At 44.7% G+C, this 25,326-nt stretch overlaps 1 protein-coding gene across 1 annotated transcript in view; it reads right to left on the bottom strand.

Annotated features, from left to right (window-relative positions):
* The window catches only part of KCTD16 (potassium channel tetramerization domain containing 16), a 439,697-nt gene extending 416,973 nt beyond the window's left edge, over positions 1-22,724 (bottom strand). Inside the window, exon 1 of the mRNA XM_078653052.1 lies at positions 21,893-22,724. Within this exon, the coding sequence (XP_078509178.1) occupies positions 21,893-22,724 (832 nt within the window). The remainder of the gene's footprint in view (positions 1-21,892) is intronic.
* Between the last annotated feature and the right edge of the window lie 2,602 nt (positions 22,725-25,326).

A 25,326-nucleotide genomic window follows, 5' to 3' on the forward strand; every position in this document is an offset into this window, starting at 1 on the left:
GGGCAGCAACGGCTGGGATCGCCACAGGCAGCTAAAGGGCTGTAAATATCTGCCAGAAGTATCACAGAAATGTTGAAGAGGACAGTGTTCAAGGAGGAGCCCTGAGGGACCCCGTGCTCACCTCCCTGGGTTAACCCTACCTCGCCACACTGCCTATAAGGATTAGAGAACCAATAAAGGCAGCAAACTAGAACTGTCATAGAATTGCCAATGCTAAATCCTTGTTGACTGTTTAACCTTTATTCCAGCCCATTTAAGAAAAGCACAGTACTTAGGATTGATCATTGTGGGCACTGTCAAATACAGCTGATCCTGCATACAAGAAAGTGTTCTATTTTTTTCTCTGAGAAAAAAAACATAATTATCTTCCAGAGTCTATTCACGCTTTGGCCCTCATTACAGAAAATTACCAGGCCAAATACTCCGACAGTAAATGTTCCGTCCAGCCTTTAAGTCACAGGTGGGCAGATCTTACAAATAGAAATCCCTCTCCGCATAGACTGCCCTTAAAATGAGACAAGTGGCATGTTTAAAAGTTGCCCAATCTGTCCAACTAGATGTTCACATGGCAGATAGGCAGAAATGCCTCTATAGCAGGATGGTTAGTGGGGTGCCCCCAGATCAGAGGGCATTTCAGGAGCCCTTAAGTGGAGTAAGCAGGGACCACAGTGATCTCGTACAACTAGGGGGACTCTGCGAACCAGCGCGTCTTGCATCCACTAGTCTGAAAAAGAACAGATATGTTGATCCTTCTCCTGGTGGTGTTTCTTTTTCCAACACCACAGATTTTATACCAAGAGATATCCATAACACAAGTTACTTAGTGTGGTAGACTAGTTTGCATGTTCTATGTCCAAGATGAGCAAAATCTGATGGCGTACTCTCAGTGCCAGACTGGAAAATGAAACCGGTCCTGCTCGGCCCCCGTCATGGGGGGCAGTGCAGTGCACCTCAGCTGTTTGCTGGGGCCATTTTTGGCTGATTTTGTTACAGGGGGGCCGATATTGCTGGTCCCTGGTAACAAAAACGGCCTTCCTTGGGTCCAAAACCATTTCCACCCTGGCGACCCACTGGGGAAACGCCTGGTGCCCGTTACGCTAGTCTGTCCCTGCGTGCTCTATTGACAGAGTTTTATTGCTGGCAGAAACGTTTGCCCGAAAGAAACCACCTTTACATAACTGAGGGTAATTACTGCAAGGCTATAACTGGGATTACTGCCCAGAAGTACAGAGGTATGCTACTTCCCTTTCCATAACTCGGTTTATTGCAGCAGTGAGCAAAACCTTCGGATGCCCAATTCAGTTTACTCTTGTATGTCCGTGTCAACTCCATTGTGCATAAACTTGTCAATCATGGGAAATCAGAGAGGTCAGACACATGGACATTAAAAAGCAGGAGATCTAGGATAGAGACTTGAATTACACTATTAGATGTTGCCTTTTGTAGAGCTGTGTGTACATGGCTCTAGTTCAACTTGTACTGTTGTGTTTGAAATGGATTTAATCACCAGGGAATGAATTATCGATTTCCAATGCCTGGGCTTTTTTACTGGAGAATGATATCATCTACCATGTCAAAAGATCAATCAAAATTGACAAAAACAGGTATATAGTTCTCATACGGGGTGGACAGAAGCACTTTGAACGAAATAAGATAATGCAAAGCACATATTTTCTTTGTCAATAAGTACAGTCAGTGTATAGAGGTTGGGATATAACAAGAACCTGTTTTTTAGGTCTGGTATTAGCCAAGATTGTTTGAATCTTCTAAAATTAAACAGATAATATACTTGCTTATGGGGGCTTTAAGCCATCCCTCTTTATCTATTGGTCTGTTATTCTGACAGTTACATTTTTCTTCTTTCTACTATAGCAGAGAGCATGGTAATGGGCCAGCCCACCTCAACCACTGACCAACTTCACTGTGAGTGGCAGCATTCTGTCTTTTCACAATGAATACATTTTTACACAAAGTAGTTTCCTTAAGTGCCAGGAACTAATATGGAATTTTAGAAAAAAATGTATTAGTAATGTTTTGGAATAACCCCCAATAACAAAAGTTATAAAAGCCATAACAAAACAAAATATAAATTGAAAAAGTTATATGGCTGGAAGGTAAATTCCAGACCTATTGTCTTAGGCAATGCTTGTTTAAAATAGGATTCAGGAGAAACTCCTCCCAAGATTATGGGATGGTATGGCTGCTGAAGGCAGCAGTACATACTCTCTTTAAGGTACTTTCCTGCTAAAGGGCCCAACCCTCCTTGGAATACTAGAAATTAAGGTCTGCCCCATTTCTTCGAGCAAGGTCTTAAAGTACTTTTTTGTAGTTTGTATGTTGTTTACAATACCTCCCGATTTAAAGAGACCTTTACTGGACATTTTGGGACATTCCATACGGACAGAGAATACATACTTATTTATATAAGTGGTTTGCTAACATATGTGCTTCCCTTGCGTGGAAACCTTTTTGGGAGGATGTCCAGTATCGTTTATTTATTATTCTGGAGCCCAAAAATGTATTCTGATAGCACCAGTTTTCAGAGCGCAATGAATAGACGATTAAAGCAAAATTGATATTTAATTGGCTCTGACTACAACTCTATTGCACGGCCTAAATCATGCCTCACCAACAGTATTATACGTCTGAAAAACATGAGGGGCAGTAGGTGTCAGGTGCACTGTTCTGGTTTCCTCCACAGTACAACTTCATTGGGTGAGGCCAGCACTAAATGGGATGGAGCAACCAAATATGAAACAAACATTGGCATATCCAATAGGTCTCGCCTATGCGAGATCTATAGGCCTTGTCAATGCATTTTAGACATATTGCACCGTAGCATGACCTGCTGTAAATCATGACTTGAAACCAAGGGAAAAAAGTCCTATGATGCGGCTAGCATTGACTGCGTGATAGCACTTTTTTCAAGTCATGTGCGAAATATCTTAATATAAGCAGGGGAGGGATCTGGGGAGGAGGGCTAGAGCAGTAAAAACAGAAGAGGGAAGAAGCAACACGAGGGAGGTACAGGAAAGAAGGGAGGGAGCACCCGAAAGGGGCAGCAACTCCCAGAAAGAATGGATGGGAGGGAAAGAATAAATGGTACCTCTTTCTGAGCGAGCAGCGCACGGGCATTAATTTAGTCAAATCAGCTTGTGTTTGGTCCATGCTCCACTTAATGGAAGGGAAGTGACGCTTGGCCTGCGCTAGCTAATTTGAAGGCAGCAAAGAAGAGTGGCACTGAAGCCATCAAATGGTAAGCAGTGGATGGGGTTCAAGACCTTTTTCTGTTAAACAAATATGTCTCACAAGGACTGTCACAGGGTCAATGTAAAAAGAGTGGTTTTGCCAGTCTGAACATGCTCTCCGGGTGCACGGATTGTGAACCACTTTCTATGTACACGTCCCTAGAGACAGTTTGTGCCTACACTTGCAATGATGCAGGAGCAAAGGCCCCATGTACATTTTGCATCTGAACAATAGACATTATGCTGATGGGAAATGCGCATCCACATTATCTGTATCCTAGAAGCTGCAACACAAGTGTTCCTGGCCACTTCTCTACTAGGGAAGTGCGCAGGGGTGCAAAAAACCTGGTGAAAAGGCATGTTATGCCTTGAAGCACTTCCATAATAAGGTTCCAGGTGTGACATTTTGCACACGCCACAAAAAAAGTAGAAGGAATCATAGAAAAGTTGTTGCTAACTACGGATTACTCTGTGTTTAACTAAAAGTAGTATCACAATCAGCGCATGACTGTGCAAAGAGGCAGGGAGTGAGCTTGTCTCGTCAGTCACCATCACAGTACAATGCCAAACTTGTGCAGGACTAGACATTGTGTGTGCTACCTTATTAAAGTTCTTTGAACTCTACATTTTTTTTGACAGAAGGTATGCCTACCTCCTGCATTTTCGCTCTATTTTCAGTTTGCAAAACAACATCACCCTTCTAACTCAAAGACAACATATTGACATCTTATCATTAATGCATGCACTTCTCTATACAGCACTCCCTGTGAAACTGGCAAGAAATCTTCAGTGCCTGCCATCTAATTAATGCCTGGTGAGTCTCACTATTAAAAGAGTAGAGTTCAAAATGTCCTTCCTTGATTACTAGGAAATGCCAAGCGCTTCGGTCCCCAGCCTTCCTAATTACCATTTGTGTTAAGTGTGCTGTGAGTTCATCTCTCTGCACTTTTGATCATAGGAACTGTCAGGCAGGGACAGCCGCTGTTTATACCTGATATTGAAAGGATGTATTTTGTCTCAAGCCGTTCCCATGGCAGCCGGCACTGAAAACAATTATGCATACCAAAGGTGTATCAAGGGTGCCAGATGCCCTAATGCAAGCAAGGAAAATGGGACCATCAGGCAAAAAGCAGGAGTAAATACACCCCTGAACCCCGGTGCTACTGCAGGCGCTGCACTTGCTGGCCTACTGATAGCTACACCTGGTAAGAAGGGGTCTTGGTAAGAAAACTTGCCCAAACTTCTCTCTGAGCTCAGGAGAAAGCGATATACAGGAAATCAGGGCTCGAGTCGGGGTACCATGCGGGTTGACGGCGTCCCCCCACTTATTTTACTGGGGGGACACCGTCCCCCCTGCCAAACAGCTGGACTTCACTCTTTGGCCTCTCTGGGACGAGGAGCTCTGCACCTTTCGTGACGTCACTTCCTGTCATGACGTCACTTCCGGTGACAGCGTCCCCCAACTTCTTTTTTTTACGACTTGTGCCCTGCAGGAAACTGATTCCTTTTGCCAACTGTGCTGCTCTGATTAGATCAGGTGGCACCACCTGAAATGTGGCACATAGTATCTAACAGTATAATAATGACTTTCAGATTGTTTGTGCAGAAACAGTTGATGTCCCACCCCTCCCTGACAACAGTACCCAAGAAAGATGGTGGACATGCAGCGCCCCCTAGCGGCTGAGCTTGGACTTCAGGACAGGGCCGGACTGGGAACTCAAAGCAGCCCTGGCAATTTTGTCAGACCAGCGGTAGTGGGTGCAAGTGTGAAGCACTGCTACTTTTGTCAATGCTGGCCGATATTGCAGCACCACTGCAAACCCGACCTCCAGTAGCGAAACCAGACTACTGGGGAAACACCCGATGCCTGGTACGGCCAGTCCGGACCTGCTTCAAGGCAAAGAAGACAATGGGTTTTGAGAGGCGGTGAGCAAGTGAATAGTGAACAGAGAAGGCCATGGTTTGGTAGCGACTATGACAATGTGACAAAGGTGCAGGGAGCTGTCACAAGGACGCTATTTTTGGTTAGATCGCAGCTTTTGCAGCTTCGAATCATAGTCCCTCTATAGCACAGGAGGCACTGAGAGACCTTCATCCTTGCTGCAAATCTCATCAGCTTTCTATATCTTCTGTCAATGAATCCTCTGTTATTCATGGAGAAGGCTACACTTTGCCTTAGGCAATGATACTTTGCCTGACTAAATGGGCAAAAAGTTCATTACTGATGAGTGCCTATTTTTTTACATATCCTACCCATTCTTAACATATATTACACATTTTAGTGCTTTTATTACACAAAGCTCAGAGGAATAAAGCCCAAATATTACAGGGAACTGCTAAATATGGTACAACAAATGCACTATAGTCAGTGAAATATATATTTCATCATCATAATGACCGAACCTAAACCACCCAGAGGAGCTTTGGCATTGTCAGAACTGCTATGTTATGTGGCATGAAGGAGCAGATTATGTGGCAAGATCATCCAATGTATGCACCAAAAAATTAATAGCATGTAGCGCATTCCCTGGCAACATTGTTTTCACCACTTTGAGATAGAAATTACATGTTTGGGGGAAACTGTTAATTTAGAGAATTATATGTCAAATTATGTGAAAATTACACTAAATCCATAATTATAAGGACAACATTGCATCCAAAGAACCGCATAAGTCAACTGACCCACACCATTGCGCAATGATTTATCAACAATTTACTGAAGAAATATAAATGAAATCTAAACATAGTGACTCAAGCCAGCGCACACTGATAGCTGCTCTTTGAATACTACAGATGAGCCTAGGAATTAACGTATTTATTTTGTACTCTGTTATTTGTTTGCAGTTGGCTCAGAAAGACCTAGTTGGTTATGGCTTGAGTGTATTTGAAATTTTTTTTTTTTAAAACATTGCAGGGTGCAGAGCCTTTCACTATTCTACGCACTTGCTTGTCTTTGAACACACCCCCAGAAGTTCCGCTCAAAGTTCATGCATCTCCATCATATTGCATTCTGCAGTAGTAATTAATGGTTTAATGAATAGATGGGAACAACAACGTTTTTTTTTAACTGAGCAGCTGTGTAGCTAGTTTGCTCTGGTTCTAACGCAATTAAGAAAAAAATGAATTCTCTTGCCTCAGGTTTTTAGTAAATGACAGATGTAACAGTTATCCGTGGTGCCCCCCACAACCAAATATTACAACACCTATTGCACTAGTGAAAGCCACACCCCTGAAATAGAATTGTGCTTTCTGGTTTGAAAGCCTGGGTGTAAGATTTGCTTGAACGGCTAGGGGCCTCATTTATGAAAAGTGACGCATCGCTGCGTGAAAACAGCAATGCGTCACTTTTCATTGCGCCCTCCTTGCGACACCAATGATACGTCATATTTACAGTATCACGCATCATGTCGCAAGGAGTTACAGATACGTCAGTATTTCTGTCGTATCTGTGGGCGCAAAAGTGACGCATTGCTGGAGTGTGTCACAAAAGTGACGCAACTCCAGTAATGTGTCCTTTCACATGGGGCAAGCCCCATGTGAAAGGGCCTGCGTCAGTCTTACGCCTGCTGTGAGGCAGCCGTAAGATTTTGACGCATTTGAGTCCTAGAAGTGGCGCAGTGAAATCTCATAGATTTCACTGCGTCACTTCCATGACCCTTTCTTGCGTCAATGCGCCCCCCTTGCATACATTATGCCTGGCGCAGGTATAATGTGGCACAGGGGTTTACAAAGTGACTCATCTACCTAGATGCGTCACTTTGTAAATATGGCGCAACAAGGGCATTTTTTATGCCACTGGTGTGTCACAAAAAGTGACGCACCGGGGGCGTAAAAGTGATGCACAGCCTCATAAATGAGGCCCTAGATTTCAATCTCCTTCTGAAGATCAGGAGAATAGAGATATTGTGGATATTTACAGAGAAGTTTCAACCTTTGGTTTTCCAATCGAAGAGTGTCATCCTCCAGGATGGAGTACACAGTTGTATGTTGATTGCAGAGAGCATCCGGCGGTAGAGTTTTTACTTTGTCGCTGAGTTTGTTTCGGGATTTAACTTGATTTCATTGGTGAATGGGACATAGCGTTTTAATGCAAGCAGAGAAGCCTATGGACTTAAATCAGGGTCAGTGACAGGAAGCCCTGGTGCTTCTTAGTGGCCAAAGATCAGGCAGCAGCATCATAGACAGCTTGTCAATGGAAATTTGATGTTCTGTCTGGCTCAAGTACATTTACTTGTTCTGTCACTGGAGCTTATAGTAAATGGCAGTACTGTTAACCGAAGCATGGCTGGGCACGGATGACCAGGAAGTGGAATCAAATGGGCACGGATGACCTGGAAGTGGATTCAGATGGGTACAGATGACCTTGAAGTGGAATCACAGTGTGCTGTGATGCTTACGCGTCCTGATAATTGACCATTTTGGCCACGGAGTGTCATTTTGGCTCATTTGTGAGCGTTTGAATCCTGACCAAAGATAGGTGAAGGTGGTTAGTCACGGGTGCCACTCAACATTAAGAAAAATTCTGTAGATAAGATGAAGTAAGCGAAGGAAGATTGTTGTTTTCCACGATTTGATGACGGACTCTGTAGTCATTTAGGGCTTCCTTTGTGATTCCTATGGAATTCCAATCACTTTATATTTAACATGAAGGAAAATTATTTTTTTATAAGACGTAGTCCAAAGGATATTAACTTGGCTTGGTACAACTTGTAATACCCCACTTATCCAAAGCAGAATAGGATCCATGGGACAATTACTAAACACAACATTGACAAAGCCAGACAGATTAAAGTTTCCGTTGCTAAAACTAAATGTGAATTTTTTACAGTGCTGTCAATTTTGTGCCGCATTGGAATCTTTCTTCCTTTGACAAAGCAGCACGTTTCAAATGATCTACAAATTAGGAATATAATAAAACGGTGTGCTTATGCATAACATTGAACATTTTGGGGCTTTTTGAAAACTGTCAGGCCTGTACCTGGAAATCTATAAAGTTTCTTTCCGCTCTAGCATTACAGACATGGATTATCAGCAGGGTTAAGAATCCAGGTCTGGTGTTATTGTCAATGTCCGCATAGCAATGTTATCCTGATTATTCAAGATGAGAAAACACTTTTTCGCACACATAGAAATCCTTTTCCCAGTACTTACCCAAAGGATGTGGTTATTGCATGTCGTTTTGTAACCTAACTACACCGCTTACACCTATCATCGTCACAAATGTTTACCTGTGCTATGAGGGAGGGGGAGGAATGCAAATATATTCGAAAACCTAGAAAAAAGGGAGCTTTGTGGGTACCAGGTACAGGGCGGGGGTGGCTTCTTATGTCACTGGCCATTTCCCTGGGGATTGGGAGCCATTGGAGGCTGTTTTTGAAGGTCCACAGCTTTTGCTGGTGCCTTTGTCGCTCATTGCTTCTCTCAGAGGTTAATAACAGCAGGGGCTTCAGAAGAGAGCGGGTCGGCGGGCAGAAGTGTACAAAGCTAGAGGGAGATTAGAGAAGGAGGAGACCGGCAGTAGTCGAGAGAGACAGATAATGGATGGATGGAATCATTGTAGGAAGAAAGGGAGGGGGGTTATTTGAATATTTTTGCCAGAGCTGCTTTTGTTTGTCAGTCCATCCCTGGCCACTGGCTGTCCCACATGACTACTGTTTTCTCATTCCTTCATATCATACTTACAACTGTGGAAAACTCAACATTCTGGAGGATTTCCTATAGTTGCGTCACCTGTGGTCGTAAATCCCCACACATTATAATTCTGTGATTAACCCATTAACAAGCAGGGTTGACCACAGAATGTTTACTGTCAGACTCAACTGATGGATCTAATATCCCACACTGGAAGACGACTCAATGATGTACAGCGAAGGGCAGGACATTAGTTTGGAACCCGGAAAGACAGACTCAATATTCCATCCTTACTGGGTCAGTGAACCGAATAACACAGAATTTGGTAATCTTAACACCTATGTTTACAGTCTTTAGAAATGGCTGAAGTGTGGTATGAAGCACTATATAAAACAGGTTGCTGTTATTATAAAGGCTCAGTAGAATAATACGATCCAACCAACTTGAGAGCTGCCTGTAGCATCCTGTCATACTGGCTTAAACAATCGAGAAGAAATGTATTTTTCATGGGTGTCAGGCAATTGAAATGAAAACCCTGTCCAGCATTTCATGGTCTCTCCTTGTTGTTGCCTTTCACAGTCAACAATCTGGTCATTTATTGTTCACTCTCAAAGCGATCATTTTCAGTATTTTGGAAGCGAGATCCAACATCCGTTACATGTTTAATAGAAAGAATGGTTAACTGGAATGATAGCCCGATGCTCTACTCTAAAATCACTGATTACCCAACCAGTGTATTTTTATATGTCTATATAGTAGCAAATCCAAATATCTGAGAAGCCAAAAAATGCCCGTACATTTCCTCTATAAGAAAAAAACTCTTTATAGACTTGAAAATGTAATTGGTATTCCACCTTGCTCACAAGCAGAAGCTGGAATGTACCCCTTCCAACAAGACTTTTTGAGTTTTGGGCCTCCTGACTGAATAACTTGGCACTGAGTTCCTCAATACCCCATACACTGGGTGAGCATGGGGTGAGTTTCAATCATACAGCTCCTAGTTCTGGGGATATGATGGAAGGGATTACTGACTGGCAGGGAATGCTGCTCGTTCTGACGTAATATGGGCACTTATGTTATGTTATGTATTTTTATTTATAAAGAGCACTACCACCTTCAAGATCCTGGACTACGGTTGGGGGGTACCTTTGAGATTTATATCAAAAGCCAGGAAACGTTGAGGGCCTGGTTGAATTTCTGGTCAGATGTTAGAGGGGGGGGGTGCTTAAGAGGAGGGCATCAGCAGACTGGCCATGGGCGCGTTAGTGGGCACTTTATCTCAGGTATGCGCTGCAGGCTTTGAGGAAACGTCATTGCCTTCTGCGTCATCTCTGGGTTTTCTCCAGTAGTAGCCAGGGGACTCCCTGGTGACAGTGGGGTGGGTGCAGTGCTAGTGAAAGTTCATATCCGTTGCATGATCAATACATATAAGATGGATCCGATGGAAGAGGAAATGGGTACTGCTGGAAGAGCACGCTGTGCTCCGCGACTGTCACCAAGACATATTTGGGAATGAGACCCACCCGCTGTAAAGAGATCTTCTCAGATGAAGCTCATACCATATCCAGTGCACCGACAGCTGCTCTGTCCTCATGTGGCTCGGTGTGCAGCCTTTATGGAGCTCAGCCTTCTAGGGCGGGGCCACCTTGGAGGCAGACGGAGCCGTGCAGTGCATAGAGGGAGTCTATAGTGACATTATAGCATGATTTTCTACACAAGGCATAGACAGTGAAGGCTAGACGTCTTGGACTGGCTGGGGTAAGGATGCCAAGAATTCCATGGACTCTCAGGGAATTAACAGATCGTCCGTGCAGGCACCGGAACAGAAGGAAGCAGGGAAAGGTGCAGTAGCAAGGTTACTAAGCAAACACTAGTGCAAGAGAGATGAGAGAGAAGGAAAGGGGGGTATGTGTGTGTGTGAGAGAGAGAGAGAGATAACGTGTGTGTATCTGTCTGCATGTATGTGTGTAAGGGAGAGAGTGAGAGACAGTGAGGGAGAGAGTGTGTGTGTGAGAGAGATAGAGTGCGCGCAATAGAGAGAGGGGGAGTCAGACAGAGAGGGAGAGAGCGAGGGAGAGAGTATTTGTTTGTGTGTGAGAGAGATATAGAGAGACAGAGATAGAGAGACAGATAGGGGGGAGAGAGATTGTGTGTGTGTGTGTGTGTGTGGGGGGGAGAGAGAGAGACAGAGAGAGAGAGAGAGAAAGAGAGAAAGGGGGGAAGTGTGTGTCTGCGTCTGTGGGTGTGTCTGTGTAAAAGTCGCTCTCATTCTGAACGGAGAAAGAGTGAACACGTGGGAGCAAATCAGTACAACTAATATGACAAACGTCAACACATTGATAACACATATTTTATCAATCGGTCCACAAAGTGGGATATTTCACATTGACTTCCTGGCCAAGTCATCTGAAAAATGTTCTATCAGCGGATGCCGTGCTCGTCCCTTCTACATGAAGTAGTGACTCGCCGCCCGTGCACCTGTTCTGTTTCTGGTGCGGCGCTGGTATGAGGTGGCGGCTCAGAACGGGCCTTCCTACCCCGTCCTTACACAATCCAATAAGGCTGAACGATCTATCCACGTCTGAGCCAGAGAGCCCTTGAAGGAAGTAAATCCCAAAGCCCACATTAGGAGTGGCCGGCTAACAGGTCCAGTAACACCAGTCCCTGGAGAGACTGCTACCAGCATCTCGGAAGGCCTGGAAGAAACGGTCATTACTCATAATCTTGGTGGGCCTGGCCAACGCCATTACTGGGCTCCAGGCCCGGTTCTAGCGGGTGGGCCGGGTGGGCCAGGCCCACCCAAACATGAGCCTGGCCCACCCAAACGGGATCCTTGGCCTTGAAGGCAGGCGCACACCGGCATTGACCTCAAAGGGTGTCTGTGTGTGTCAGCCCGGGCTGAGACAGCTTCCCGGGCGCGCACACACACAGACAGACAGTTTTAGAGAATATCACAGCCGAACCCGAGTACTTAACAGGTCTTTAAAGACCATTAACATGTTAACTGAGGCTTTGTTTATTTTGCCACCCCTTCATCTCTGCATGGTGAAAGGTGACAAATCCTTTCATTGACACTGCTAACCTTTGGTAACCTTTGCCTCCCGTCCTGCTGCGTTGATATTCCTTTTTCTAAGCAGTGCAGGAGAAAAGAAGTTTGTTTATTCCTAGTCACCTTTTCTAACCCCTGCAGCGGCTTATCACATCAGGCTGTGACACAAAGTTTGAGGAATGGAGTAGGTAAGAGAATGTGTTACTACACTTTTTAAAATCTGCACAGGCCCAGCAGGACACATACTTCGTGTGTGCTTCATTTAAACAGTTTTTATCATTATCATGGGCAATGCAGGACAACAATAAGACAATACAAAATGCCCAGATAACACTGGTGATTAATAACCCTGCTGGAGGGCAATCATTTGTCTGTTAGTAGTTTTAAAATGCAGATGAACTGTATTTTATGTGGATAGCTCAGTGGGTTACTGCCTTTGTCACAGAGATCCTTGTGTTACTTGCAGTACAGAAGTTACAATCCTAACATAGGGCAGTGACCAATGAACTGTCATCGAAGAGCTGCATACAAACATGAATGGTACAGTTAGAACTTTGTTTTTTTTTCTTTTGTAATATAGTTAGAACTTCCCCTGTCTTTCATTATTGTAATATTGCTTATGTTGGGCAGATATACATTTTTATCAGTAAAGCTGACCCCCATGGAATACTCTTTAAATCCTATGGTTGTGTTTCCCCATACCAAACCCTTTTAAAATATACTGCCCACCAGTATGGATGATATGTGATTCATACACCTTGTAATCCTCATTGGCTTATGTGACATTCCCTGTAGACTGATTTACATACTTGTATGATTCATTATCTCTGTATAATGTGTGCCTGGTGTAAAGTACTGACACACACTACACTGATAGGAGTAGCGCTATACAACAAATGAAATGCATATGAGAGAGGGAGTACGTAAAGATGAGGGGCACTGTTGGAGGGTGGCAGTAAGGGAATCCGTGGAAGAGGTCATGGGGTGGAGGGGGAGCTAGTGAGAGCTGAGGGGCACTGGTGGAGCGTAGTAGTGAGAGAGTCAGAAGAGGAGGTCATGAGGGGGAGGGGCTACAGAGAGATAAGGGGTACTAGTCTCCGAGAAGGAGGTCATGAGGGGGAGGGGCTACAGAGAGATAAGGGGTACTTGTCTCCGAGGAGGTCATGAGGGGGAGGGGCTATGGGGATATGAGGGGCACTTGTGGCGTGAGGCAGTGAGGAAATCCTAGGAGGAGGTCAATAGTGGGGTCATGGAGGGATGAGGGGCACTGTTGGAAGGTGGAAGGTGGTAGTAAAGGTATTTACGGAGAAAGAGGTTATTGGTGTGGCGCCAACAAAGACTTTCACATTAGCGCTAAAGCCGGCCCTGTCATGGCGTTTTTGTTTATTTAATTAGCAGTTGGGTCATAAGGGCTACTGTGGAACATACTTTAAAGTGCATGCTAATTATATTTACTGCTATATTCAATGTTTTAAGTTTGAAGGTGTTTTTTCTAATGTTTTACCTGGAAAAATTAAAGTGGAGCCCGATGGTGACTGATATGGGGCTGGGGCCCAAGGTCAGCTGTAAGAAGAGGTGCACTGGAGAGGAGAAGTGGATATTCAAGCCTATAAGGGAGTGCGTTGCAGAGTCTGGGGTCAGGTGGAGGTAGTAATAAAGAGGGATTCTTCCTGAAGGCTCGCACAGAGGGAGCCCGAGAAGTGTCACTTGCCTGATACTCCCACCTCAGAAACCTCCTCTTCCCATCAAAGGAGCATTACATGGAAAAAACACTTTTTGAAAGTGATGACATTTAGAAAGAGATTTGGAAAAGAGTGCGTTTTACTGGGCCTTGTAAGGCTAAGAAGATATAAAGGAGGGCTCTGAAGCAGGCCTGCCCAGAAATATATGCGACAAATCGAGCCCCAGTGGCCCACCCAAATGCACCCTTGGCCCACCCAAATAGAAATTCCTGGAGCTGGGCCTGCTGGGCTCATCAGAGACTAGGAGTAATCAGTAATGAGGGCTTCGGTGCACCCTACTCCCCCAGAGGGGCACCCTACTCCACCTTTGGGGGCAAATTCAAGCATTCATGCCACTGAGCACATTGATGTTTTTCCAAATTCATTTAAAAAACTTCTGTTCACAAAAGCTCGCCGAGCCTAAAGACCACTTCTAAAAACCTCAGGCCTCCAGAATAACTGCACGCAATGTCTTCACGCTACACACCTTATAAAGCACCACATCACAATACCTTTCACCGCACATACAGGGCTCTCGCCTCTCGGCTCATGGCCGGATGGTGGTTCCAAAAGCAGCACTAGCAAAAATGCTCCAACCAACCCCGCACCCTTTCTCTTTCTTTCCACCCATTCTTTCTCTCTTCCCTTCTCTCCTATATTTCTTCTTGCTCTCTTCCCTTCTCTCCTATATCCCTTCTTGCTCTCTTCCCTTCTCTCCTATATCTCTTCTTGCTCTCTTCCCTTCTCTCCTATATCCCTTCTTGCTCTCTTCCCTTCTCTCCTATACCCCTTCTTGCTCTCTTCCCTTCTCTCCTATATCTCTTCTTGCTCTCTTCCCTTCTCTCCTATACCCCTTCTTGCTCTCTTCCCTTCTCTCCTATATCTCTTCCTGCTCTCTTCCCTTCTCTCCTATATCCCTTCTTGCTCTCTTCCCTTCTCTCCGATATCTCTTCTTGCTCTCTTCCCTTCTCTCCTATATCTCTTCTTGCTCTCTTCCCTTCTCTCCTATATCTCTTCTTGCTCTCTTCCCTTCTCTCCTATATCCCTTCTTGCTCTCTTCCCTTCTCTCCTATATCTCTTCTTGCTCTCTTCCCTCTCTTGTCGCTTTCTCTGTACCTTCTCCCTTCCCCTGACCCCTCTCACTTTCTGTCTTGAGGCCTCTTAATGCTTGCTGTAATCAACGTCGGGGAACTGGGGACGCTGATCGAGGCACCTAGGCGGCCCTGGGCTTTCAGAACCGGCCTCCCAGGGCTCCGGCCCTCTGGGGAAATGCACGGCGGGATAAAATGTACCAACACATTTTACATAGGTCACTACAAGGTAGTATCATGCACATTCTTTATTATTGTGCTTTTTTTTGGTAACCTTTTCGAGGCGGAGTACATGGTCAGCACTAAGGCACGCCAATGACAGAGATGAAATTCGCTTCACTGAATTACATTCTCTAGGAAAGTCGTTTTCAGGCTCCCATGGACAAGTAAAAAGGCAGACTCGTTTCTAGTGGTCTCTACTGCCATCTAGCTAGTTTCAGCCATGCACGTGCCTCTCTGTCATCAGTTAAATGCACGCGCTGAGAAATAACTGCTGTACGTGGGTCCAGACGCGTCAATAAACGTCAAAAAATGCGGCTTCAGGAAGGCAGGGGCAGGGCCTACCGCTAACCTTGTATTTTGCGTCTCCTTCGACGGCTAATTGTTGTATCCGGGATATAATTCTGTCCTCTCCCCCATATGTACATTTTTAGTATGAGGCTTATGTGGCTTATGGGGGTACATGGCTTATGTGACACATGGGAATGACGAGTACCACTGGAAGGGGAAGAACTCCACGTGACGTGCACTATTGTGCGTAAAACATTATGGCTGCCCCAATAACCTCAATGAACCTTGTATGCAAGAGATGGTGCGAACGAAGGTACGAATCTGTACCGTAGAAATCAGATACACCAATAGATAGATAGTAGTCTGCGCCAAAACGCAGAAAAAACAGTTTAGTGCAAAGTCTTTGTCAAAGCAAATCGGCTCTTTCTGCCAAACATTTCTAATCTCAAGCAAATAACTCTCTCTTCTGCTCTTTAGTGTAATATCAGGCCCCTAAACAAACAAATGCATACCCTGCTAGAGAAAGAAAGTCCCCAGGAAAGGATTTTGAAGAGTCATCCGTTTAATATTGTGGCAGCTGTTAAAGTGCTTAGCCTAGGGATACTCTGAGGTGGCAATGGAAGCAGGTACTGTTGTGAGGTAGGATCTCAACTGTAATAAGCTATTATAGTAGAGTACTGATTCCATTTTTATTACAGGTGAGTGCTTGTGTCAAAACAAGACTGAAATCATGAAAATATGCACAGGTGTTGAGGTACAACAGATGCCGCATATATTTTGCAACAGTATTGTGGGAAGCAGGCTCTGAGTGGGTGAGCAGTGTGTGATGCTGACTCCAAGCCAAATGCAAGCTAAGAACTGAGCCTTTGAAAGTTATGAAGGGATCTCTGGAATAACGTAAGCATCTGATGGCATAGGTAGCACTTAAGTGTAGAAAGGGCATAGAAGCTGCTTGAGTTGTGATGTGTCTACGGAACTGTTCTTCCTCAATCCCTTGCTCCAGTATTCACTCACTGCTATTACACCCTTTACTCTTTCACTTGTTTTTGCTTTCACTTATTTGTCACGCATTCACTCGCACTCACATTCTTGTTCACTTATTCACTTATCCATGCGCTTGTTCACATACTCCTTTGCTAAATATTTATATGGGTCTCATAATGAGTGAGTGAGCTCCCTTTCGATGCCAGTTGCCCCCAGGTCCTTACACAGTTGTGTAGTTGGTTTAGACCTGGAGCGACTGGGGTGGCTGATCGTGAGTGTTTGAGAACTACCGAGGGAGCAATTTGGGGAGGGTGTGATTGAATCGATGAGTGAGTGAATGAGAAATTAAACAGTGAAAAAATGGTGGAATGACTGATTGAGTGGGTGGTTTTCCCTGCAGGAATCTTTATATAGTGAGCGTGCAACAGATCGCCTATTTCACATTAACTCAATTCCTCTCACTTTTTAAAGTTCTTACTCACTCATTCTCTTATTGACCCACACACTTACTCTTCAATCATACACACTCACTTTCACACTTACTCCTTTCCCACTCACTTGTTCACTAACTCACTGGTCTCCGACTGGCCGATGGGCTATGGAGCATGTCGGAATCCAGCCAGAATGACCGCCCGGTTTCACTTTCGACCCCCTAGATTGTAATTAGGCGGTCTGAAGTGAAACAGACAATGTGAGTTGGAAAGCCCCCGACCTGAGATTGGAGGCTTTCCAAATAGGACCCTTAATGTTGTACTTCACATTCAATGTGGTCAGTGGTACCTAGGATAAGTACCAACTCCTCGAGCACAACCTTCAAAGAAGAAATTCACTCTTTATGCCAAAAATGTATGAATACGGTGTCCATGTTTAATTCACATGTACTAGTTCATGTCCATTATCCAATCTTCATCAAATGAATGATATATACAATCCAATTATTGTATTTCAGTATTTAAACATTTCCCTCCCGATGCATTTCGGACCTCTGTCCTTCGTCAGGGGATTCCTACAAAGGCAAAGACATAGTCTAAGCATTTCACCCCGAGGTTCAAGAAATCAAATAGCTCTGTAATTACTGCGCGTAGAAAGTAAAAAACGGTGAACTAAAGTGCTCAACCAATACTCGATCATTGCCCAATTGTCGTTGTGTTCACGCATGCTATTAACGTAACCGCCGTGTTTGTTCCAAGTGAGTAACAAAATCAAAATAGAGTTTGTAATGTCCTGACCAATTCTGTAACACCCGGTGCTCGGTAAACAGTGCTCATGTTAAATACATTCATCAACCATCGTGTGCTCTGTGCCTAGAATTCTATGCAATATTCCTACAGCGAAAAGTCAAAAATAATAAAGTCAAACTTACAGAAAAGTGGTGTTTGTGAGAGCCTGCGTCCCACTCGTGTGCTAGCTGGCGTCTGCCGACTGTGTTTAAGCCTAACCGCGAACATAAATGAGGGGTGTTCAGATGCATGCAAACCTGAAGAGTTGTGGCGGCCATATTGTAGTGGTGAAAAATAATTGCCAACATATATATAAATCAATCCAAAAAGTGCACCATAGTCTTTCTACGTACTCAAATGAACCTGAAAGTATAAACAAACAACATTTATACGAACTGAAGCAACAGTAAATAAAAATAAAAATAAAAATAGAAACTAATACTCAACATAGCAATGACATTCAACATATGATACAGGCAAATATAGGTGTCCATCATGGTCTATTACAGGTAACATGTGAACTCCATCCGTTCATTGAGACCGGATGGCTTCATAGATTGAAGGAACTTAATCCAATGATTCTCACGTTGCAGTAAAAAGTCATTATTGTCTCTGCCTTCCCGTTTCTTCACCACTTCCACAGCAGCGAACCTCGACTGACTAATGTTGTGTCGGTTTTCTTTGAAATGTACAGCGAGGTTGGATTTCAAGTTCACTGTTCTTATGTTACTTTTGTGTTCATTTATCCTCACTTTAAGTTTCCTTGACGTCTTGCCAGTATAAACCAAGCCGCACGGGCATTTGATGATGTAGATCACATTCTCAGTGTCACATGTGGCGTTCAGTTTGAGTCTGATGTTAGTGCCCTTCAGGGGGTGTTTCAGTATGGAGCCTTTGATCATGTTATTACAGTTCTTGCAATTCAAGCACGGCTGGTTTCCTTTAAAAGTGATTTGCTCATGTTGACCAGGATGTGTAATGATCTCTTTCAAATTTCTACCCCTTTTGTAGGCGAATAGTGGCTGTTGATTGAAAATACCATTGAAATCTTGTTCTCCACTAATGATCGGCCAATGCCGCAAGATTGAGGCCTTGTATGCCTTAGAAGCTTCAGAAAACTTAGATACTATTACTGGTCTTTTGGTTTCTCCATTGGTTTTCGTCGTTAGTGTGTCCTGTCTTGTGAGACTATCACATCGTTCCTTAGCTTTAATCAAGATGCTCTCTGGGTATCCTCTGCGTTCAAAACGTTCAAGCATTTGTTGTGCTTGTGACTCATATTCAGATTCATTGGATACGATTCTTTTCACCCGAAGAAGCTGTGAGAAGGGCAGGTGATTCTTTAATGGTCTTTGATGGTAAGACTTGTAATGCAAGATATTGTTTTTGTCCGTTTCCTTTCTATACAGATTGGTTTCCAGATGGTCCCCAACCCGTATCACCCTGACATCCAGGAATGTGATCGTTGACTGGTTCACTTCATGCGTGAACTGGATGCGGTCATTGATGCTGTTTAAGTTTGTTAAAGCTGATGATAATGAGTCTTGATCTCCATGCCACAAGACGAAGATGTCGTCTATATACCTCAGAAACATTATGGCATGTCGTATCCACTGGGTCTGGTTCAAAATGTGATTGTTTTCAAAATATTGCATGAATGCATTAGCGTACACAGGTGATGCACTTCACGTTATACCAAAGCTACTTTTCTTGGAGTGAACAACTGTACGCACAGTTGTCTGGGACATCCATGGGCAACTGTGCGGCACCTGTGTACGCTAATGCATTCATGCAATATTTTGAAAACAATCACATTTTGAACCAGACCCAGTGGATACGACATGCCATAATGTTTCTGAGGTATATAGACGACATCTTCGTCTTGTGGCATGGAGATCAAGACTCATTATCATCAGCTTTAACAAACTTAAACAGCATCAATGACCGCATCCAGTTCACGCATGAAGTGAACCAGTCAACGATCACATTCCTGGATGTCAGGGTGATACGGGTTGGGGACCATCTGGAAACCAATCTGTATAGAAAGGAAACGGACAAAAACAATATCTTGCATTACAAGTCTTACCATCAAAGACCATTAAAGAATCACCTGCCCTTCTCACAGCTTCTTCGGGTGAAAAGAATCGTATCCAATGAATCTGAATATGAGTCACAAGCACAACAAATGCTTGAACGTTTTGAACGCAGAGGATACCCAGAGAGCATCTTGATTAAAGCTAAGGAACGATGTGATAGTCTCACAAGACAGGACACACTAACGACGAAAACCAATGGAGAAACCAAAAGACCAGTAATAGTATCTAAGTTTTCTGAAGCTTCTAAGGCATACAAGGCCTCAATCTTGCGGCATTGGCCGATCATTAGTGGAGAACAAGATTTCAATGGTATTTTCAATCAACAGCCACTATTCGCCTACAAAAGGGGTAGAAATTTGAAAGAGATCATTACACATCCTGGTCAACATGAGCAAATCACTTTTAAAGGAAACCAGCCGTGCTTGAATTGCAAGAACTGTAATAACATGATCAAAGGCTCCATACTGAAACACCCCCTGAAGGGCACTAACATCAGACTCAAACTGAACGCCACATGTGACACTGAGAATGTGATCTACATCATCAAATGCCCGTGCGGCTTGGTTTATACTGGCAAGACGTCAAGGAAACTTAAAGTGAGGATAAATGAACACAAAAGCAACATAAGAACAGTGAACTTGAAATCCAACCTCGCTGTACATTTCAAAGAAAACCGACACAACATTAGTCAGTTGAGGTTCGCTGCTGTGGAAGTGGTGAAGAAACGGGAAGGCAGAGACAATAATGACTTTTTACTGCAACGTGAGAATCATTGGATTAAGTTCCTTCAATCTATGAAGCCATCCGGTCTCAATGAACGGATGGAGTTTACATGTTACCTGTAATAGACCATGATGGACACCTATATTTGCCTGTATCATATGTTGAATGTCATTGCTATGTTGAGTATTAGTTTCTATTTTTATTTTTATTTTTATTTACTGTTGCTTCAGTTCGTATAAATGTTGTTTGTTTATACTTTCAGGTTCATTTGAGTACGTAGAAAGACTATGGTGCACTTTTTGGATTGATTTATATATATGTTGGCAATTATTTTTCACCACTACAATATGGCCGCCACAACTCTTCAGGTTTGCATGCATCTGAACACCCCTCATTTATGTTCGCGGTTAGGCTTAAACACAGTCGGCAGACGCCAGCTAGCACACGAGTGGGACGCAGGCTCTCACAAACACCACTTTTCTGTAAGTTTGACTTTATTATTTTTGACTTTTCGCTGTAGGAATATTGCATAGAATTCTAGGCACAGAGCACACGATGGTTGATGAATGTATTTAACATGAGCACTGTTTACCGAGCACCGGGTGTTACAGAATTGGTCAGGACATTACAAACTCTATTTTGATTTTGTTACTCACTTGGAACAAACACGGCGGTTACGTTAATAGCATGCGTGAACACAACGACAATTGGGCAATGATCGAGTATTGGTTGAGCACTTTAGTTCACCGTTTTTTACTTTCTACGCGCAGTAATTACAGAGCTATTTGATTTCTTGAACCTCGGGGTGAAATGCTTAGACTATGTCTTTGCCTTTGTAGGAATCCCCTGACGAAGGACAGAGGTCCGAAATGCATCGGGAGGGAAATGTTTAAATACTGAAATACAATAATTGGATTGTATATATCATTCATTTGATGAAGATTGGATAATGGACATGAACTAGTACATGTGAATTAAACATGGACACCGTATTCATACATTTTTGGCATAAAGAGTGAATTTCTTCTTTGAAGGTTGTGCTCGAGGAGTTGGTACTTATCCTAGGTACCACTGACCACATTGGATTACTACACCTCATTGTCAGGGGGTGATATTCTTGAAGCACACCACAACTATACAGATTGATACAAAGAGGTGTGCGTGACCCACACCACAGCTTGTATTTCACATTCACCCACCTAGCTCTTGTTTAGAAACTGATTAGAACAGTAGGATTAAAATGTGCTTTAACAAATATCATGAAGAAGACACTCTAACAACTAGCTTCTCCCATCACTCATTAACTCACATTCGCCACCTACTGGTTCATCCATAGATTTATTCTAACAGCCCAATGGAAAGGGATCTAGAAGATCTCAGTAACTGTTTTCCTCATGGTCCTGCTTGGAGAGCAAGTTTTCCCTCTCTGAAATGCTTATGGATTAGGAACCAGTTGATCACTTCTGGCAGACCACCTCTAAGACAAAGCCAAGGTGGAGGTCACAGTGATGCTCGCCTCGGATACAGAAAAGCAGTAAGGAAAAATGGAAGACCATGCACAGAGCCAATGTTATGTTATTGTGCGTTGCTTGGCAACTGCAGAAGTGGGAGGTACTCACGGTAGAAGACGTATTCGGTGTAGCTGGACCAGATCTTATCCTCTGTATATTGATTGACGAAGGAAGCCGTCACCGAGGAGTTGCAGGCCACCATGAGGAATCCACACTCAGACAGCATGTCAAAAGCCCGCTCCAGGTGCTTGAACTTGAGATAGAACCTGGAGGTGTATCTCTCGGGGGCTCGGTCGGGGTCCCTGCTCTCGTTCAAGGTTTCTCCAAAGACCTCCTTGGCCAGGGCAATCCTTCCGCAAACCAAAATCCTCGGTACTCTCCTGAACTTGGCATCTGCTTGGCTTTCACGGCCCATGGTGCATGATCCTCTGTACCCAATGGTGATGAACCCCCATTTCCTGTCTGATGACATCAATGAGGTCGGGGGACACACCCTGGCCTCACTTGCTTGGGAGGCCTCCTCATAGTCACTATGGCAGTAGTCATCAGGGCTTTGCTTCACGTCATCGGGCGCCAAGATTTTTACCAACTCAGGAAGCAGGAAGTACTCGGCTTCTCGCTTGAGCCTTCCTCGCTCCGGGAAGTGGTCAGGCAGGACCACCTGTTTGTCCCTGAGAAAGTCCAGCACATAACGGAAGAGGAAACCATCCCGGTCAATAAAGAACCTTCCCTTGGCATCCTTGGCGAGCTCACAGAGCACGTCCCGCTTCGGTGTGAACATCTTCCACAGGAGTGAGTGGGGGATGCCCGTTAAAGTAGAGTGGCGCGTAAAGTACACCTGCCCACCCACGTTCAGCTCAACCACATCCGGAAAGGAATTCAAGACCGACACCTGGTCCCTGGTAGGGAGGTAAGTCCTACAGTTGACGCTCAGAGCCATGGTTGGGGGAGACCGTAATCACCTGGAGATGCAACCCTCACATGGAACAGAAGACAGCTCTCTTGCCCTCCTACCACAAGGGCTTCCTAGCATTTGATGAGGCCTTGCATCAAGCCCACCGCAAACTCAGTAGCCATGCGTCGGCTACAATCCCCAAGCATGTCCATAGACGAGAGATGGCTCTGGGAGAATTCAGAAATCTGTTGGAATAATTATAAAAGGATGATTAACATGAATATCAGCCCAATCAAATAAAGTCATGTAAAACACAAAGTTATTCGCGGGGACGGAGATATGGTGTAGTTAGTTAAGTAATCAACCACGGTACAGATAAACCAGAGATCTAATCAGGGCTTCCCCTTTTGCCCACTGTTGTGATCGATGGAAAGTCAGGTTACCTGGTTCTGCCAAAACTGGGAGTGGTTAAAAAGAATTAGACCCCTGTGCTGACATACCTGCGAGAACTCGGCATTTGTGAAATAAATGTTCATACAATTTACCATTATGAAACGCGCACGCCACAAGCTGACTAGAGAATTGGAAGTCATTAACAAACTCAGCTGAACGCTAGTTATCCGCACCAGAAGGATGTGACTCTAAAACGGCCCTGCAGCGCTCGCATCTGCGTCTTACCGCCTATAGTCCCTGCAGCGTCCCCGCACCGCACAGACCTATCTTAGAAGCGAGGCGCTAAACAAGATATCAAACACGATTTCTCGAGAATAAAGCAGAGCTGTGTAGGTGCGCAAGCGGTGCTGCTAAAGAATGTGACTGCCAGCCTGTGTTTTCAGAAACACAATTCCATCTTTTTCGGACACTTTCAAAAAGCGTCTCTTACATGGTCTGCTCCTGTCTCCCGTGAGAATGAACTATCTGCGCGTGAAGCCTCTGGCACATGGGCGCGTGACCCGCGCAGCACGCTTGGATGTACGTGCGCGAGGCTGTTTGCTGGTTATCTTTACTGCACAGAATGCCTTGGAGACCCCTGTGTGCCACAGAACCCATTAAGGGCCCTTCCCCACTCGAAACCCGCGTATGCACTGCCCTGTGCCTTACACTGTCCCTTTCTATCAGAAAGAAGGGTTAATCCAAAACCCTAATGCGCCCGTAACCTTGTGTTGTGCATAACCATGCCTCGTACACAGCCATATGTCGTACGCAGCCTCGTTCCCTAAACCGTGATCTGCAATCCATCACACCCCCGTGCAGTGCAGAATAACCAGCGCCGCACACAACCCTGGCTTTTACCACACTGTGTGGTACGAAATTATTGGGTTTAATATCTTTTGCTGCACATAACCATGTGGTTTACCACCCTGTGCACAACCCTATATTTTACCAACCCTTGCTGTGCACAATCAGCTGGGTTACCAGTGGTAACGCATCGGATTGTGCACACCAGGGGGTGTTAACCCGTCGATTGTGTACAGTACAGAGTCGTCCAACAACGAATGTACAGCGCAGGGTGGTACCGCACCGTGCTGCGCACAATCCGATGGTTTACTCTGCAACCCTGAGCTGTGCACAATCGATGGGTTACCACCCCGAGCTGCGCACAATCCGATGGTTTACTCTGCAACCCTGAGCTGTGCACAATCGATGGGTTACCACCCCGTGCTGTGCACAATCCGATGGTTAACGACCCTGAGCTGAGTAAACCCTGTGCTTTACCACCCGGTGCTGTGCACAATCCGATGGGTTACACCCATGTGCTAAACGCAGTTCAATGGTTTCCCACCCTGTGCTGTACACACCCTCGTGGTTTTACCACCCTGTGCTGTACACACCCTCGTGGTTTACCACCCTGTGCTGTACACACCCTCGTGGTTTACCACCCTGTGCTGTACACACCCTCGTGGTTTACCACCCTGTGCTGTACACACCCTCGTGGTTTACCACCCTGTGCTGTACACACCCTCGTGGTTTACCACCTATGCTGTACGCAACTTCATGGATTACCGTTCTGTGCATAACCCTATGGTATACCTCCCTGTGCTGTACACACCCTGTGGTTTACCACCCTGTGCTGTACACACCCTCGTGGTTTACCACCCTGTGCTGTACACACCCTCGTTGTTTACCACCCTGTGCTGTACACACCCTCGTGGTTTACCACCTATGCTGTACACAACTTCATGGATTACCGTTCTGTGCATAACCCTATGGTATACCTCCCTGTGCTGTACACACCCTGTGGTTTACCACCCTGTGCTGTACACACCCTCGTGGTTTACCGTTCTGAGCACAACGCTATGGTATATCACCCTGTGTTGTACACGTACACACCCGGTGGTTTACCACCCTATGTTGTGCACAACCTCGTAGATTACCGTTCTGTCCATAAGCCTAAGGCACAACACCCTGTGTTGTGCACGTTCTGTGGTTTACCACCCTAAACTGTAAACAATCTAGTGGTTTACCACCCTATGCTGCACTCAACCTCGGGGTAACCACCCTGTGTCGTGTACTTCCTATGGCTTACCACCCTGTGCTGTACACAACCGTGAATTTTACAAGCAACCTCGTGCTAGGCATATACCTGTAATGTGCACACCTGTGCCGCATACAACCCCACAACCAAAATAGGTGCATAACAATTTAC

This window comes from Lissotriton helveticus, chromosome 7 (assembly GCF_964261635.1).
Source record: "Lissotriton helveticus chromosome 7, aLisHel1.1, whole genome shotgun sequence".
Taxonomy (NCBI): domain Eukaryota; kingdom Metazoa; phylum Chordata; class Amphibia; order Caudata; family Salamandridae; genus Lissotriton; species Lissotriton helveticus.